Genomic DNA, 20,464 nt, shown 5'->3' with positions numbered 1-20,464 from the left:
ATAAGATTGCAATTAAATTTTAGGGGAAGAAACTGAAATTCTCTTTTCTTACCTCTCGTATTTCACATTCATACTGCAAAACTTTACTATTCCCCACACCTATATAGTACGCTGAATAGCTTAATTTGCAGTTAAGTATACCGAAGTACGGTATCTACACGTCAATGAACCCAACGTGTACTCAATAATTCAAATTCATAAAATTTTTAGAACTGTAAGTTATATTAATGTGGTATCGATATTTTGTAAAATATTAGAGAGCAAAAATAATTATAAAAAATATCAGTATTCACTTATATTAAAAAAAAGAAATGTAATAACTGTTTAAAATCATAGCAAAATAAAAGAAATAATAAATAATAAAACTAAAACAAAACAAATAAGATACATAAATTTTATTTCTTTCTAAAAATGAATTTTAGTAAAATGAAACAAAATATTGCTCATTTTAGAGTAAGAAACATTCATAAATATAACACTGAAAGAATAAAAATAATGAAAATTCCTGAGAGGAACAAAGCAAAGAAAATGAAAAATATAATCATGCAGAAAATGAACAATAATTTTTTTTTCTCGCTGCACAAATGAACATATTTACAAGAAATGAGGATATTCAGGCGAGTCCTTTTACATGGGTAAAATGGTCACTTATCACAACTTGCAATAAAACTAGAAGCATGTCACCGAAACCGGTAATGCTTGTAAATGAGAACCATGCTGGATGTATGACATAGCTCAACGGATTTATCAACCGGTAAACAATGATGAGATGCATCTCTAAAGAGAACAATGATGAGATACATCTGGTAGATAGCAGGTGTCGCCTAAGTTTGCGTGACTTGCACCCGACAAGTAACTTTTACCTTTCCATTTGTATAAAAAATCTCTAAATTGCGCCAAGGTTACATTAATATGTAAGTACCAAAGATTTCTAATTAAAAAATAATAATTTAGAATATAAATTAATAAATTTTATTGCAGATTTTCTATTCAAAACCAAAACGGACTCCCCCCCCCAAAAAAAAACCTCTACAATATAATTTAACTGTAAAGACCAATATTTACACCTATTTTCGTTTAACAATTGCATTATGGCCATTTGTTGACGAAAAAGAAAGGCCGAAATTCAGTAAACGCACTTAATGAATTAATCGCGCATAATGAATGCTTTTTACAAGAGGTACAATAAAAATAGCAGCCATTTGGTGCAAAGATCAGAAATGCTAAAATAAGCAGTTATAACGAATTGAAGTCCAAATTCTCTTTTATTTATCACAGTCAATGTGAGTAGAGTAGTAATATAACTGCACTTTTATGTAAATGCTTCTACTTAAATTCGGGGCTTATAAAACATACTTTTTAAATATTCATTTTTATCTTATAATATCGAGCAACAGCATATTCTCACTCAAGCCTATTCCTAACTTGACTTTAGGTGGCCGAGATTCGAACTCAGTTTAAAAAATGTTTAACGTATTAAAATACAATGAAATTCTTTTCCATTATATTCAAATAATGCATTTTATGAAAACTGTACTACATAAAAAAATTATGCTACGTTTTAAAATGTAAAGTCAAATTTTTTAGTAGTGTTTATAAAATAAAGCAAGCTTTAAGCACATTAAAAATTCTTTCTAGAATCCAATTTTTTTAATTACATAAGTACTACAAGAAGCTTTCGAACTCGCATAGTATTTTCGTTTGCTGTTGAGCTCTGTTGCTTTTTAGAAGTATTATGAAAACTGATTGAATAAAATAAAAAGTTAAAATAAAATGATGACGACCGTTTACTTTATGTGAAAGGACTGGCCTGAAACATTAAAAAAAATAAAAAAGACAAACAAATTTAAGATAGATACATCACATTTAAACAAAATGAAGTGTAAAGCAAATAGTTAAATAAAATAATGATCATCTTTGCAGAATGCATGCAATTCAAATATTATCTACAGGAATGTCAAAGATAACGCATACACTATACAACGCTAGCAAAAATACACGAATGGAAAAGAATGTTATAATAGCTCTCCATTTACAAAATTAATTTAATAAATTTTCTTTTTATAGAAACAGTTCTCTTATCCATCCTGTACAAATATCACGATAAAGGAAGTAGTTTACCAATCTCGAAGATCACTTAACAATCTAGGAGTAAAAGCAGCAGCAGTAGATAAATGACAAAAAATAGCATCCTATTAGAATAGGATATTTGTTAAATATATTAATTATCAATCAAGAAAAACCTAGCCAACTACAACTTATTAGTAGCAGCTAAGTGGTGGTGTTATCTCATATACATGCTGGAGGTGAAGTTAATACTTCTACTGCTTGCACTCAGAATTCCAGTCACCAGTGAGATTGATAAATTTGATTTCATTCTATAGGCCTGGAATATCTTCACTGCACATACAATCATAGCGTTATGCCAAACCTACGAAAGTCTCTCAAGACGTACTCACCCATGGATGTCTGGGTTGCACAAGTGCCCCTCAGAGAAGATGAAGTACTTCCTCTCGCGCTAGAAAATTTATCCGTACCGGCACGAACAGAGTCACTAGGAACGATCCTAATGGATCTCGTCGGTTGAAGGACGGGTTCTGATCCATCCTTCTTGGTGCCTACAAATGATGATTCCATCCATATCCTAGGAGGTGGCTGAGGAGACTTAACACTCGAAAATCTCTCCTCCTCTACGCCGGGCACAATTCTTGGTACCTGGTCCACATTGTAGTTCCTTCTATCATCATCCGCAGTTCCTGGAGACACGATCACAGTCCCACTGTACAGGGATTGAGTGTATGAGTAGCGGTCCCGCCGCATCTCAGCGGAACTAAACCGCTGCTGTTGGTCGAAGGCATGGGAGTCGGAATGCGGAATCTCAACACTGCTGTTGAAGAAAACATTGGTGGTATTATCATACAAGGCCAAGGGAGAAATGCGCGAGCTGCTGTCCGCCGTCTCGCTGCCATCGGGTCGCAACGTTGCTGCGCTCGTTATCTGAAGGAAAACAATGATCCAATTTCAAATTGTATGAAAGCTGAAAATGCATTTGTAAAAATGATTTAATATAAAAAAATTAGAGCTATTAATTGATAAAATATGATAAAAACGTATCATATATTTCAGTTGAGCTATTAGTTGCTAGCATCTGTTTTTAAGTTGGGATTATTAACCAAAAGCATTAAGAGTCTATTAGTAAGGAAAGCGAAAGAAAACGTAAATCATGAAAATTAAAAAATCCTTTTTTCACGTCTTAGCTCACAGGTTCCCAGCATTTTTCCTGTCCGGCACCTTAAAAAAAAATTGTAATAATTTCTCACACTCCTAAAGCAGTTAAAAAAAAATTTTTTTTTTTGTTCCTGTTTATGTCACAAGTAATTTTCACTAAAATGTCAAGGACTTTTCATCTTTGAAGGTAATGATTTTGATGCCAAAGCATTTCAATGAAGGGAACAGAGGGCAACTTTTAAGTGCAGAATCTCTTATTTCATCAATGAGAAGAAAGAACCCGATTATTTGCTGACATACCAGGGGGCACCATCAGTACACACAGAACCAATAATTTGGATGTCAAAGAGTTGACTAGTGTACAACTAGCTACGTTATTAACTAGTGATATAACCACTAACGTAATTAACTAGTTACGTTGCAAAATGCGACTGAAGTTAACAATCTAAACAGCAAATCCGCTATCGACGCATGCGCACGAAATATGCTTAGACCGCGCACCAATACCGCACATGTAATTTTTAAACAATTATTTAATTTATTTTAAACAAAATCTCGAACCCTTGATGTCACTGGGAACTCTTGATATCACTCGAGATCTTGCACTCAAAATTGCAAGTAATTAGTACATTACATTAAAATATCCCAAATAACAATCCACGGTGCGCAGAACTCAGACGCATTCAGAATTTGAAAGAATGTTATTTCTACGCAATTACTGCCACACCCAAAAGCAAAGTCCTGAATGCATTTAACGTTAAAGAAAAGAAAAGAAAAATAAATAAATAAAAAAAAAACGAAACAGTAAATAATGTATATTAAATTTTACGCAGGCTAAAGGAAAGAGTTTATGGAAAAGAGAAGAACAAAAATGAAATGTGCGCACCTGATTTTGGTGGAGACCATAGCCATAATGATGTTCTTGAGACCCTCTTCGAGGCGACTCAGACCTGCTACCCTGAAGAGGGGTTGTTGCTGCTACAGGACTTACTCCAGGGCTAGATCTAGAAGCTCCCCCGCTACTAGGAGTATAACCGCTGGATGCTTGAGCCGCTCTCCAGCCCAGGTAAGGTTGTCTGAACGAGCGATGCACACTTAATGCTGTTAATGGTGCACTGCTGGTGCTCAACCTAGAAAATAAATTATTTTTGAATACACTATTTAGGACTGAGAAACATTCATTATAATTGTTTTTTCAAATAATAATAGAATTATAGCAAAATACAGGGTAGTCTCGGTTATACGGGTGCAAATTAACCGTGTGTGGACGCACACCCAATGTTATGCGCGAGAGTGGAGGGGGGGAAACATGCACATGTCCGAGTATGACGAAAGATTCTTCTCAATATAGAAATCGGATATTTATCTCATTGTGGAGAAGTCGTGGTAATAACTTAATTTGTATGCCAAAAAACTGAATACGTAAAATTTTTCGAGAATGCCAATCGGGAAAACATGGAGTATGGTTCGATAGCGATTCGACCGAGTCGGGCTTTCAATAAGAATATGGTTTCAAATATCACAAGAATAAGAGAGGCAGAGAGCGATACTGAAAATACAAGCAAAGATACAGGCAATTGCATTAGCCCCGAGATAGCAATGACTTTCGTTGAACTATGTTGGACTTCGTCGACCAAAGGAGATTTTAATAAAATGATTAAATAACAGTGTAATTCAACAAATATTTAAACGTTGTCAAAAACAAAGCAAAATTACCGATTTTTTGAAGAAATAAACACGCACTATATGAATGAAAATTGATAGCTTGGATTATTAGTGTTTTACAATTATCCGCAACCTGCTTCCCTGGCATTAGCACGGATAGTCAAGAGCAAACTCTATACAAGGATGACCAGCAAACATTAACGGAATTTTCGAGTTTTCTTCCAATATACATACTTTAATTGTCTGGACACATTTCAAGATATATGTGTACTAAAAGATATCATGAATAATATTTTTGAACGTATATATACAGTTTGGCCGCAATGGTTAATAATGGCATCATAGCCAATTAAAAAAAATTATTAACTGAGGCTTAGAAACAACGCGACACAACCGAGATGATATAGCTATCCTGTTAAAAAAAATAAATGACAAATATTGCGTTAGGATACACAAAAAGTTTCTATGTCCTATATCTGCTTTGTTCTAGAGCCGTGGCACTAAAATAGACTAGGTTATACCTGCTTTGTTGTGCAGGATTACGAAAAATTTATACTAACATTAAAATAATAATAATAATAATAAAATATAAAAAAAAGTTACGAAACATTAATTATAGAAACTGAACTTTGAACGTATTTTAAATGAATAATAAAAAAATTCATCCCGCTCAAGGGCTGAGTTATAACTGTTTTTTCAGTTTTGAAAAGTTTTTAAAAGATCCGAATAATTTTCTCCTTCCTCTGTTGTACATAGTTTTCCCCTCTGAGGACTAGTTTATTCATAAACTGCATTCTTTTGGTTATTTTTATTCAATGTATTCAATTTGTATTTGCATTTTGATATTAGCATTTCATTCATTTTATTTTCTCGTGCATTTGTCATTTGAAACGCTTTTCGTGCAGATTCTTGGTTAAGCTAAAAGGCCGTAGCAGGTGTTCTCACGCCTAAGGAAACTTTAGAAATATGTGATTTCACCTTATTTCTACTTTTTACGTTTAAGCTCATTGCAACTTTATCTAGTGCTGATGTGTTCGACCTTTCGAAATCCGGGTCTTTTGTTCGCCCCCTTCTCCTTTATTCCAAAGCACGTCTTGGTAACTGTGATCAAAACTCATTCATGTAAAGTTCTCATGGGCTTTACATGGCAATTGAAACGTACGGCTTAGTTATGGTCAGAGATATCGGCTTAATATTCGCTAGAAATAATAATTTTAATACTGCAATGTATTCTAAACCGCATTTAGCTTTTTTTTTTTTTTTAAAGAAATAATATTGTGGTAGTTACTAGTATTTTACCCATGACTGCTTTTGATTTGTTACGCACATAATGTAAAGATATTCTTCGAAATTAAATTACTCGCCCAATTTTTCCCTATGATTTTCGGACTATAAAATTAGTTAAAAAAGGAGGGAATACGAGAGAAAATAATATGGTAGATGTTACGAGTAGTGACATTCCGAATGCATACTGCCATTCACCAAACGTAATTTAAGCAAGTAATAGTTGCGTTGCACAAGGTTAAATGTAATGCAATTTATATTTTAAAAAGTGAAAGAAAAACAACTCACCTGGAGCTGCTCCACCTGGAGAGGGAAGTGTTGAGGCCATACTGAAAAGTAGCGGAGGCACATTCTCGGGGGCTGAGGGAGGAAGGAGAAGCAGGAGTCAAGCTCTCGCGAGATGACACTAGAGAACCCACATACCGCCATTCTGTAGAGGTAGGAGTAACCCTCTTCGGCACGATGATATTGCGATGAGAGTACGAGCTAGGAGGAGTGGTCAAGCTCGTGGCGGAAGGTGTGCGAGAGGAACTAAATCCTTGCCATCTTTTTCTTGATTCGCCGGCCGATCCTATACAAATGATAAGTTCAGATAAAGACTAGATGCTTCACCGTACAAACTGTGACAAGACAAATGCTTCGCAGTAGAGTTTACTCATTATGTTATTCCAAAATTTCAGATTTATGAAGTTAGTAGTTAATTTCAAAATTACAAAGTTCTTAATTGCAGCTGTCATACAAACGTAGACAGATGAAACCAGACTACTGCTGAATTGAAAAATTGAAGAATTCAAAAATGTTAACCTATTGTATTCCACCCCGATCGCAAATAAATAATAAAAAAAAAAAAAAAAAGTATGGAAAATTAAAAACACATTGAAATGAAACAAATCGAAACACGACCCAAAAGAGATTTAAGCGAGTTCATATACAGGCGTTTAATTTGAGTGGTTCTCAATCGTTTTCCCCGTGCATCCCTATTACCAAATCATTCTCTCTCTCCTTTCTAAAACTTTGAAAATACGTATCTGTACATATTTTATATTGTATTCTCGATTATCAAGTTTGCGTGGCGGTGTCGACGCATTTGGTGTATCTCTATTACCAAATCATTCTCTCTCTCTCCTTTCTAAAACTTTGAAAATATCTGTACATATTTTATATTGTATTCTCGATTATCAAGTTTGCGTGGCGGTATCAACACTACGCGCAAGAATGAATAAAAAGCAACAAATCCGAGCTTGATCGGAAGTCAAATCAATAACACTAGATCGATCATGGAGAAAGATTCTTTCTAATACAGAAAACGGAAATTTGTTTAATTTTGAAGAGATTGAGGGAAGAACTGAAGTTGTATGCCAGAAAAGTTGAAAATATAAAATTCTTCAAAAATTTGGATCGGGAAAACATGGAGCAATGGTTTGATGGCAGCTCCACTGAGCCGGGCTTTCAGTGCTTGGATGATAAGGATATTGTTTGAGATTTTTTTTTTTTTTAAGGGGTGAGACATATTGAAAATAAAAGCGAAAAAAATACTAAATAACTTTATTAGTCCCGAGACAGCAATGATTTCCGCTGAGACTCTATTGGATTTCGCCAACCAAAAGGGGACTCTAATAAAATGATAAAAGAGCACTTCGAAAAACACACAATGGAATTCGACAAATATTTAAAAGTTCTCAAAAGCAAAGCAAAATTACTTATTTTTTTAAGAAATAAACGCATACAATATGCATGAAAGTTTGGAGATATACCAGATAACTATTCGATTAACATGCAGGTTAGTTTGGAGGAACCCGTGTCTTTCAGTTATCATTGGGCCACCAGCGGTCGAGAGGTAAAGACGCTGAACGCTGGTAGTTCGGTCCGAGGTTCGAATCTCGCGAACGGGCTGGCTGCATGGGCGTTTTCGTAGTTTTCCCCATGTGTAACATGTATACTAGCCAGTTTTCCTTAGAAAGCCCTCCACGAAGGCATCCCTCCCTTTAGGCAGATAGCCCTCGTATGCTTCGCCATAATTAAATAATCCTATCAATCCAGTTATCAGTGACATACTTCCCCAGCATTAGCCCGGACATCGCAGAGTACAATCTATTTAGATTTTTTTTTTTTTTTTTTTTTTTTACTTGTTTTATAAATTCAATAGCAAAAGGTACAGAAAATGTTTATATATACTTAAATTTGAACAAATTTAGTTTCTTATATTCATAAACTAAATACTTAACAGCTAAATTAAAAATAAAGGTTGACCCCATTCTCCCCTGAAGCTATGAAATCTCTCGCAAAGAGTTACTGCCCCCTGGTTGAGAACCCCTGGTCTAAAATATACCTACTCACATTAAGAGAAATAAGTCTCTCTCAGGTTTTGGAACAATTAAGCCTTCTGTATTTTCTCGTACCTCATTATTATATTAGATATATAGTCATATTTTGACAGAATAATGGACAAGAGATTTGTGATACTACATTTCGACGCAAAACTGAAAATATTTAACTTAAGTAGAAAGATTAAATGCGACTAGTTTTGAGAATATCAGGAAGATCGTAAAAAAAAGGCAGTTGAAGCTCAACTTTTCATAATTCAAAATATAAAAAATAAAAATATTTTTAATGTTAAAACGTCTGTTAACCAGTTGAGTGTTAAAGAATAAAATTTTCCGCGTCTTTCCTAATCATAATTTTAAAAGACAGAAAGGAAAAATACTCTAATTTTTTTAATAAAATTTCAAATTTATTGAATATTTTAAGCTTTAATTTATAAAAAGAACTTCAGGCACCAGGCGATCAGTTCCTGTTACCCGAGTCCGCAGAGTTAGGTAAACCTCATTTCAACACATCAGAAAGAAAAACAAATTATTGAAAACTTTTCTAAGCTATTTAACATACATGAAATCATACAAATTCTTATTATGAAGGGATTTTAATAACTTATAGCTACTCAAATATATTAGATAAGAGTACCTTTCACATCAATTTAATCCATTAAGTATATACCAGATAACTATTCGATTGACATAAATTCAGTTGATTAAACAAGCTCTTACTGTATTAGTAATCCAATAATTTTCATTTAAATTCATATCTGAATTTTAATTCAATGATTCCTTATGAGAGGAAAAGGCACGCAATAGACGTGAGTGAACCTACTGACAGAATTGGAAGAGGGAAAACTGATCAGTTGACTTAATCGAAAAAGCCAATAAATCACTATGCACATGCGCTTTTTTGCTGAGAGCGATTGATTCTGCAACCATTTCAAAACGAACCTTTCTACTTATGTTCTTAATCTTTTATTTAACTTCGCAGGTTTGATTCGAAATGTGCTTTGTTCTATCGCTTTACTTTACGCTCTTATCAGCAAATTCTCTCAACTATCGAAAAATATACAAAAAAGAGGTGCTTTTAAAATACATTACATATATATAAGCTACCCAAGAACGCAGATATATATATATATATTACACATCACAGGTTTTGTTACGACTCCCGAAGGCTGTTCAGTTGTACATTTCTTGCAAATACGATGTTGTAAAAGTTTCTAGGTATTTGAAGCCCGAGTTTGTATTATTTTTATTACACAAGACATATGATAAAATGAATACTTCATATTATATTCTTAATCACAGTTATTTTTAGATTTTTTTCCCTCTTTTTAGAATTTCATTTCCATTACTTGAGTTGCGTGGTTGAAAGATCTTCATTAAATAGTTATTTTAAATTTTCATGAAATAGTTATTTTAAACATATCTCTTTATTCATCCTCATTATAAAATTTAAACCTTTGCACTTGAGGTTTTTTTTCACGTGAGCGAACCAGCAGCTCGAGACGATTTTCCGCATATTTGGTTAATTTCTTACAGCTAATTTAAAAGAATTTCACACAGAATTTAAAGAAATATAATGGTTCTTTTAAGGTCTGAAGATACTTGCGATCATTTCGCCGGATACTGACGGTTTTTCTTTGAGATATCCCGCCGGATTCTGAATTTTATGCGAAATCATTGCCGCTTTAGCATTCATTATCTACCACCCTGATGTTTTGCCTTTTTCCACCTCTCATTTCATGGCTACTTTCCTCCTCTCTGTCGTCAAGTGGTCTATGAAAAGGCGTAATTTCGTTCTTCATCAACGAAAAATCGAACTTACCTTCATTTGAACTGATGCCTCCATGGTTATTCTATGCTTTACTGTGCTCTGTAACTTTGAAAATAATATTCTTATCATCACGACTGTCAAGTTCGAACTAACGAAGACGCATATATAACAATAAATCTAGAAAACATATTTAAGATTAAAGCTTGGCAGTTGTTTTATACGCATGAATTGTTGAATCACTCATGAAGCGATATTGCCCAAACCAAACTTAAATAAACATAGTTACCGCTCGAATTATCTTGTCAAACCAAGTGGTGATAGAGAATCGCCTCTCGAGCTACCGTTTCCAATCAAGTGACCGAGAGTCGGTTCTCCATTGCAAAGGGTAAACAAGTTTATTCATACAATTCTTTTTTTATTTTATTTATCTGAATAACACTTCCTTCAAAAGTTACGATGCCTTTGAAAACTGCATTCTGCATTAAAACAGAAAATAACGTAAAGCACGGTTAATATGACTTTCAATGAACCGTTCAGGAAACGATATATAAACGAGAAAGTTGTATTAGCTACATTTTAATTTAGAATGATATGCATACAAACAATTTTCCATGGTTTTATCATTGTGCCAAAGCTTTACACAAGTTTGTCATCTTACACTTAGTTTTTTAAAATATTATACTTCCAATTAAGTTCAAATTTTTCATTTTTTAAATCGAAAAAATCAAACTGCGTAACATAAAGAACGACTAAATTTATGCAAATAAAGAAAGAAATATTTTATACATGTACGTAATGGACATTCAGCTTCAATTACTTCGCAACTAACTTTACAGTCACTCACTCTTTCAAACCTTTTTGTCTTCGAAAAAGAGAAATTTGCAAATTAATGCCGGAAAAAGACATTATATATCCAAAATACTTCCTGCGATACAGATAAGTGCACTTCATTTTATAAGTAAATTGTAAGAATCGAATGAAAGTAGATCAGGCACTATAACTATTCATCAGTAGCCATTGTTTACTTCGCCTCTCTGTTATACCAATTCCTTTCGAAAATGAAACATCCATTGAAATAAATCAAAATACCATGGGCGTTAACTGAGAAATCGAAGTCTGGGGAAAGACTTGTTAAAACGGCTCGTTGCTAGAACGATTGCGTGTTTCAACAACGAAATCATTTCCTTCCTTAGTAGCTGCGCAAGAAACTCAGCCTATTCTTCTACGTCATATTATATAGGAGGGAGTGAAATGAGATTTTAAATGCTCATTTCTAATGCAGCATAGATTCAGATAAAGGAAGGATAAGATCAGAAAATATGCTACCAGTTTTTCCTTTTCCTTAAAAGCGAATGCTATCATAAATTCTATTGTTCGCCATAAAACGAAATCTTATGATGTAGAAATTAAAAAAGAAGGAAAGGAAAAGAATATAATACACTGAAATTAAACCATCTAAAGTTTAAATAAATATTTTTTAAAAGGATATTTTGAAATGAAATGGAATAAAGCTTCCGATTTTAAGATTGAATATAAACTAAAAAATCCTTCTTGATGACTGGGTAGATTATCTGCTATCGAACAAATGCCTTCGTAAAGGACAGACACGTACTCACGCTACATAAACGAAAACCAGAAAAGCGTTCATGCAGCCAAATGCCGGTAAAGTTGCTGAATACTGATAGATCCACTTGGGTTTGATACCAAGCGAACGGGTAAATTGCATGGGCGTTTCCTTGTTTTTCCATGTGTACAGTGGGTACGAGCCAATTTCCTTTAGAAAGTCCTCCATCAAGGCATCTCTCTCCTCTTAGAAAGACAGTTCTATCAAGCTTTGCTGTAATCAAATAAACCAACTCAAACCATAATGCAGCCAGCCCATTCGACGAGATTTGAATCCGATCTCACATAGTGCAGCAGTCTTAAGTGTGCACACCATCCTTAACCAGTCCTAACACTGCGCACCGGCTGTCTATCAAAGCATCTCATCACTGTGCACTTTAGCGATTTTTCGGCAAAATGATTTTGTTCCTCTAAAAATTTTACAACAGTTTCTTTCTTTCTTTCTTTCTTTTTTTTTTTTTTTTTTTTTCCCCCTAGTAAATTGTATAAGCACATATTTTTAAATTAAATTTGAGGCAACAAATATCATGACTTATTTATAAAAACCGTTAGAGCTTGAAATACAATAAAAAGAACACATATGAAAATAGCAATACCGCTTGACATCTGAATTGCATTGACACGGTTGTTTGAATTTGGCGAAATTTTGAAGTTGCGATAATACGTAAGTACCGTCGTCCTTTTATTCAACTTTTATTTACTCGGTCACTCGTGGGTAGAGAATTAGGGTTTAATAATTTAAACACTTAATTTTTTTAATTGCATTTTAAAATTTGTTTCTTTAATATGAAACAGCAGATTATAGGTAGAAAATTCCATTTGAAATCTCTATAAATTATAATAATTTTTAAAAAAATCAATCCTGTTATCAAGAACCTCTATAGCCTACGACATATGTCATTTAGATGAAGGAGAGCTTTCGTAAGATATTCACGCTTTGATGCTTTTGAAATATAAAAATAAATAAGAATGCATTTCAATACAAATATTAACATCTGGACACAAGTACGTTGATTGGTCATTTTAATATACAGCATTATTCCATTCGTTAGGTAATCGGGAGGGCTTACTAATTCAAATTAAAACACAGAAAAAATATCGCGGCATCGATGAAGTAAAGAAAAGAAGTATCAGCATTTATATAGTTAAATGAAGATCAGTTTAAAGGGTGGTAATATTAGTATTAATTACTTTTAAATATTTAAAAGCTCCGCCCAGCAAATATATTACAAAAGAAAAACGTGCGTTATCGAAGCTATTCCTTTTATGGCAATCAGCAAGTTGAAGGGAAGTAAAAGGGTTTATAACAGCTGAGATTGATAGCTGAATTATAAAAATCATCAGCTTTGATACCTCAATTAACTCAAAAATTTTGATATTTTACACTACAGGACAACATGATCCAAATAATTCTCTGTAGAAAGATATACGTTCTAGCAGTATACTGTGGTATTATTAATCATACTACATTTCATTTTTATCTATGACAAGCCCCATGAAAATGACGAAAATAAAGACAAAAACCCGTTTGAACAAATCTTAGCAAATATTAATATTAGTCAGCTTTAAACTAAATGTGTTACTCTTCTAACAGTGCTCTTGTTTTCAAAATACTGCCAATAAAAAGTGTTTAAAATACGTAATTTTGTTTTACATTTAAAATTTTTCAACCGGTCACAGTGAAGGCAATTAAAAAAAGGTTCCCCTTCATGTTTCAAATAAAGACATGGAAATAATGGGAATTTTAATCATCATAGTAATAAAATCGCAATAAACCAAAGAGAGTGCATAATTAAAACAAGGATTACCCTTTAAGGATACTAAAAGCAGTTCCTAAATATCTTTCCTCTTATATAAAATTAAAGGTGTCCCTTACCGTTGCAGAATGAAAATATTATTTGAATTAGATTACGTGAATATGGCAAAGCACACAAAGGATATCTACCCTAAGGGAAGATATGTTTTCTTGGAAGACTTCCTAAGGAAAACTGGCTCGTTTTCAAGTCACACATGGTGAAAACCAACTATGCCGCCAGACCATTCATCTGAGTTTGAACTACCAGCATTCAGAGGTTTTAACCACTCGGCAGGGTAAGAAGAAATTGGAAATGGGATTAATACATCTAACTCACATGCGAAATTTTATTTATGCATATACAATTTAATTTGCTTAGCACTGTAAATGAGTATGTCATTTTAACAAGTATTAATGGTACCGCGGTCTTAAAATAGTTAATAGTTCTACGTGGGAAATTTACGAATTATAAGCATAATTTAATTAAACGTTTCTAAGATTTTAAACGAAACCTAACCTCTCGGATACTGTGCTTCAACTAATTTATTTCCAAGACCTACATTCCAATTAATTAATATCAAACAGTTTTGCCTCTCCTCAACAAACTTGAAGCTATTCAAAACTGAAGTCATTTCAATATTTCGATTAAAATATTGCATATGCTTTTCCAATACCTTTAATGGCTACTAGTCTCAATTATTTAGCAAACTTGAACTCCACACCTGAAAATGTTCATTTAATCTCAAGTAGTATTCGAGCAAGTGAATCTTATCGTTAAAATGAATGCTTAAGGATGTAGCAGCTCCACTTATCATTAACAATCACTTAACGCTCTTTAACTGTCTAGTCACGTACTAACTTTGACTTTATCATTCCGAAATATTATGCATCTACTGCGTTTAAAATTGCTATTCAGCTCCGATTAAGATGTTACCTGGTAAGTTATCTCTAAAGGCATGTTTCCGAAACATGATTTTCTTTACTACAGTTTATTTCACTGTATTAGGAAATTTTCAAATATTTTGTTCTATGCCATCCTATTTGGGCTTTTGAATTCAAACAAGCATTACTCTAGGATAGGGATAATCAACCTGGTCCCTACCGCCCACTAGCGGGCGATTTAAGCTTTAATGGTGGGCGGTAGAGGCTCTTGTCCATCCGATGATGAAAGTCTGTTTCCCTGCGCGCAACTCTCTCCTGTTTCCATATATTTATACAGCTCTACCACTTTTCTTTGGTGTTGTTCTACGAGTATACCGTGCATAATAGGATTATCATATCTTAAAAAAGCGTGAGGTTGAGAAAAATTTTTCCGAGAAAAGGACTCCCCCCTTTTCCTGCCATTGAAGGTTTCGTAGCTAAAACAGTTTCGCTAGAACCGATGTCTCGGCTAGTTACGTGGGCCATAAATTTTCTGTCTGTTATAAATTATAAGCAAAGTATACATAAATGCATAAATTTAGCTAAGCTCTTACTAGGCTTCCACTAAAACAATTTAAGTTTTACTAAGCTTCCACTAAAAAAATTACTATGCATTTACGCTAAACTATGTTACTGCGAAACCGGTAAGGAAATTTTACTACTTACAAAGTGGGCGGTAGGTATAAAAAGGTTGACTGCCCCTCCTCTAGGAGGTTACTGCAGCATTTTCTAGCTGGCAGAAAATCTCCGAAATAAACAGAAGGTCGAAAACATAATAGATGTATACTTTGCAGCCAAATCAAAAATACACTCTTTTGCAAAAAAATCAAAGCACCATGATTTTTTTTTAAACTGAATATATGTATAGCTCATACAGAGATAATAAAATGATTAAAAAATCAGGGTCATAGTACCTGTTCACGGGTCTCAATCACCCATTGAATGTTCAAATTAGTAATTGGTCGAACCGACCCTGGAGGTAATCATGCTTGAATTCGTCGAGACAAGGAATGGTAGAGGTTCCTAATGTCATCCAGCGACACATTCTGCCAGGCATTCATCAGTTGTCGCTCCAGATCTGCGATATTTTGTGGTGCCTTAATCTGGTGGAATGCCATGCCCCATACATGCTCGATTGGTGAAAAGGTCTGGTGACCTTGCTGGCCAAGGAAGAGTATCAACCGCACGAAGACAGTCCAGTTATGCGAGCGGTATGTGGCCTGGCATTATCTTGTTGGAAAATGGGTCCAGGATGACGATCCATGAAGGGTAATGCAACCGGCCGCAGGATGGTATCAACATTTCGTTGAGCTGTTAGAGATGTACGGAGGATGACTAAAGATGATCTGCTGTCATAAGAAATAGCGCTCCACACCATCGCACCAGGAATTATGGTTGTAAGCCTTTGTAAAACAAAGGCTGATTGGGACCGCTGGCCGCGTCGTCTCCAGACACGGACACGTGGTCATCTGCTTCAAGACTGAAGCGGGATTCATCGCTTATACTGCAAAACAGGTAAGGAAATACATACGATGCCAGTCTGATGGCAGCCATGATAATCGGCTGCGAGACCACACCAGGCGACTCCGCTGATGTTATGGGGTCAAAGGCAAACGTCTTAAAGGCCTCTGTGAGCGTAACCCCGTCTCAGACAAACGCCAAGAGATGGTGGACGGTACCACGGGAAATACAGACGTGGCTGTAGTGCGTTGAATAGTCGACAATGATACCGTTGGGGCGATTCGGGCGGGCCTAGCGAAAAATCATCTTATCTTGCCACGCATTTGTGATTCTTGGCCTTCCAGAGCCTTCATTTCGTTGGTAATTTCCTTGTAGCAGCCACTGCTGCCAACATCTTTGCACAGCAGTGTCTGTACGCTGCAGGTGGCGGCCTATTGTTCGGAATGACCACCCAGCTTCGATGCGACCACGTTCGAAGTCGTTTAGTTGTCTGTAAGGTCTTCGATATCGTCGTAATGTTATCTTTAGTTGCTTCTTTACGGAATTACAATGGCAATAACAAAAAAATATAAATTTTCTGCCTCTGTTACTGGTTTTATACTTTGCGAATCGCGCACTAGAAATGCGCGCTATGATCGCAGTTCCTGTTCAACTGCCTTGAAACTTTGATCATTTGCATGTTCGATCAAAATGCTTTTGCAAACCAAATTTAGTCATCACAAAAGTCCTTGGTGCTTCGATTTTTTTGCAAAAGAGTGTAATTGCCTGAAAGGTAGTAGAAGTCAAAGAAAATGGTGGATACTATATTACTAATTAAATTTATGAAACAACCTATTTTTCCCCCAACTGAAATTGCCAGTCTGAATGCTGCGTTACATTCCATTCAACCTAACATATATTTTAAAAGATGCAATATTTATGGGTTGATACAAAAGCACAAAGAATTAAAAATATTCTTGCGTTACCAAGTATTTATATTTTTTAAAGTGAAGTAAAGCAAAACCGCATTGTTCTATGATGTTTGCAACTGATAAGATATTTTTTTTCTTTTTATTAGTGCGCGCCAACATGCTGCATCAGAATTAACTGTCCCATCAGATTCGGACAAATGTAAACATAAGCACTATCTTTGCTGCTCCAGTAATACACAGAGACAAGCTCCCGCTTTTGACTAAGATAAAAATGTTTTCCATTACATACAGAAACTAAAAAACATTGTAATTCAAAACAACTTGTTTCATCCTGCTTATGCTTTGGTAGCTTCATGAACGCGATTTAAAAACAAGTATTGCATTTCAGGCATAGCTGTATAAAGTACAATTAACAAATTAAAACTGCGCAAGGAGCAGACAATTACAGGAGTAATGTTTTGTTAACCTCTCGCGCATTTTAAAAATTATTTCTCAAAATCTTTTTGATTTCTTAGTTAATAGTTTTTTTAAATGCATTATGATTATTTATTAAATCTATTTCTGAATTATATTTACTAATGTTAACATTATTAATTCTTACATACAAATTATAAAAAATATATAAGAGACCATACATATAAGATTACTTCTGAAATCATGGAGAAAGTATATAATAATGTTAATTTCTCTCATCCACAGTCAACTGAAAATTCATAAAAATGTGTGAATATGAGAATAAAAATAAAATGCATGATGAGCTGGAATAAATTAGGAGGAAAATGAAGATGTGCCAATATCGAAGTAAAAGTCAATTCCACACAACTAAAAGAAAAGGGGGGTGAAGAAAACTTGAAACTCATCACATAAACGTAATTAGGGAGGGATTTTCGAGATACAAATTTTTATATATTATTATACTGTAATGCGTTTCGCTTCTCTAAATTGATTTAGAGAAGCAAAATACTTTACAGTATGCAAGTTAATAAAATTAATACACCGAAACAGTATTATCATCATTTAGATTAATCATCTGAATATTCCGAAGAGCACGACAGTTCCATATTATTCTTATAAACTGTGAATAACATAGCGTATTAGAAATAAACTCGAAGCCTACTTGATTAACAAAAAGTAGCAGTAATTTATCCACATATTCCTAATGAACACATTTGGTTGCTTCGCAGGTCAGAGCAAATGAGTAGCGAACTATTGTTTTTATTTCATACAGCGCAAACGGACCGTAACCGATCATTGACTTCAGCCCGGACGTGTACGGAAGGAAATCATGAGCTGGTTATATGACCTTCCCTTTTTAAACTGGGGAACTTTTGCAACATGTATTTTCATGATCCCGTTCTCATTCATGTTTCTACTAAACGTTTACATAAAATATCGAAGATCTCAAAGAAGAAATACAAATTTGTAAATTACTTCTAGTCGTGTCCGTGTCCATGTCACACTGATCGAGAATCACACATTATTTTACAGGAGTAAAGTTCGATTCTGAATGCATATGGAGTACAGGGAAAAAAAAAAAAAAAAAAAAAAAAAAAAGAGAGAGAGAGAGAGAGAGAGAAAGAAAAAAAAAAAAAAAGAAAAAAAAAAAGAAAAAAAAGAAAAAAAAGAAACTTTATGGAGAGAAAAACCTATTTTCTATAGCGTATAAAAAACGCGATAACTTCGGAAATAACCGGGTTTTTTTCCATGAGAATTCTGATTTCTATTTAAATAAAATGCTTATATTTAAATAAAATGCTTATAACAGAGTCTCAGCGGCAGACGGAGACAATTTAATATCGCCAAAGTATGCGAAAATTATTTGACTACCAGAAATGTATTTTTGGTGAAGTTTCATAAGAAATTTATCTCACAAATACATTGCATGTAAAAATACAAAAACATATACTGCAGTTGGTCAACTAGGAACGTAATCAACGATGTAAATGTGAGTACTTAGGGAATTTATCGATTTGTTGAGTTCTCGCACCCAAATTTCAGAATTTTGTTTGGATCGCATACATATAATTTGAAAACTCATTCACTATTTCTCTGCATTAGATATATTACTATTCTCGAAGAGTATGTCCTGAGAAGAATGATTATGTCTACAAGTAAAAAATGGTGCTTGTTTGTGTTCTACACACCCATAAATGAAATTATATTTTATGCGAGCATTTTTAAATATTTAGTTACATGCTACAGCAGGGGTTGTCTAATTTTATAACAGTAAGAGTCAAATGTTGGAATTCAAGAATGTTCAGGAGCCGCAACTACATTTCCCAAAAGCCACAAGTCCATATTTTTATCATTTTTAAAGTAGTGAAACGGGTTTTAATGAAGAGAAATGTCCGATTCCAAACAATCATTGAACAAATAACAAATTCTGCTTGATATTAAATGACAAGACATTTAGCCGAAAAGGACACTTAGCCGACACGGACAGTTAGCCGACAGGACATTTTGCTGACACAGAGAGTTAGCCGTCAAGACATTTAACTACGGGACACTTAACTATCAACACATTTATTCGACAGGACACAAAGCCGACAGTAACGTTTAGCTGGCACGTACCCAATAATTGTTCAAACTTATTATAAATTACAAATTTCTCGACTTCTTCGTAAGTTCAATATTTAAGTTATTTTTTCACTATCAGTAAAATTCATTTTTCGATTCTTAAAGATCTCTTAAATACCTTTAATTATTGTGTTAATTTAGCACTGTTTGATACGTATCCATGGACCTTATAAGAAATAGACCAACCCAAATGGGGTTTCTCCCTTGCCTTGGCGTATTGCCGGCTATCACCTTGACGACATCCGAAGGAGTAGGGACGACTTGCAGAAACTTAACTATAGTTGGCTATTGTAGCGCGTATAATTTTCAAGAAAAAGCTGGTGATAGCACCTCATTTCACAAATTAGAATTTTTAGATATTTTTATTTTTGAAACTGAGATTGATTTTTAAAAATTTAGCATGTTTATCAAGCGTAATTAATGTTCTAAATAATTATAAAGCTGTTACATGCTTTCAGGTCTGGATATTTTTTAGCTTTTCCTATGCTGTAAGGAAATTTGTATCTCCTTCTTTTAAAAAAATAATATTTTAAATCTGAACTAATATAAAATTCAAACAAACAATTTTCTCTTACAATTTTTATGCTTTTTATTGGCGTAAATAAGTAAAAAATACTAAAATCGAAAAAAATGGATTTTTGAAAGTTTTTGCTTAAAATTCTTATTTGTACTGCTTTTTTTAAAAGTATATCTGAATATTATAGCATAATATTCTACAAAGAAGTTTTATTTCAATAATATTTCATAACACATCATAGTTATTAACACTTTAATAATTTTTATGCATTATTCTAATGCTAAAAATTGTATTTAACTGTAATAATTAATTGTGCTATTATTTTATAGTGATTATTTTTTTATTTACTTCTAGTTCTGCATAAGTTTTCTTATTTATTGCTAATTT

The 20,464-nt window shown here is 33.8% G+C and overlaps 1 protein-coding gene across 3 annotated transcripts in view; it reads right to left on the bottom strand.

The window, feature by feature from the left end:
* Positions 1 to 380: 380 nt before the first annotated feature.
* LOC118197571 (uncharacterized) overlaps positions 381 to 20,464 on the bottom strand; it is a 91,944-nt gene continuing 71,860 nt past the window's right edge. For 2 of the 3 annotated variants that reach the window (XM_085825445.1, XM_085825446.1), the window contains exons 3-5: positions 6,466 to 6,748; positions 4,115 to 4,358; positions 381 to 2,997 (exon numbers count right to left, since the gene is read on the bottom strand). In XM_085825445.1, the coding sequence (XP_085681571.1) occupies positions 2,413 to 2,997; positions 4,115 to 4,358; positions 6,466 to 6,748 (1,112 nt within the window). In that variant the 3' untranslated portion in view covers positions 381 to 2,412. Of the gene's footprint in view, positions 3,038 to 4,114; positions 4,359 to 6,465; positions 6,749 to 20,464 lie in introns of all 3 variants that reach the window. The other variant, XM_085825448.1, reaches the window with a different exon arrangement.

The sequence above is a fragment of the Stegodyphus dumicola genome, chromosome 10, assembly GCF_044657685.1.
Source record: "Stegodyphus dumicola isolate Sdum_Otavi_A_Nest chromosome 10, ASM4465768v1".
Taxonomy (NCBI): Eukaryota; Metazoa; Arthropoda; class Arachnida; order Araneae; family Eresidae; genus Stegodyphus; species Stegodyphus dumicola.
Note: the sequence above shows the minus strand (reverse complement) of the source record. Positions and strands in the feature narration are given on the sequence as shown.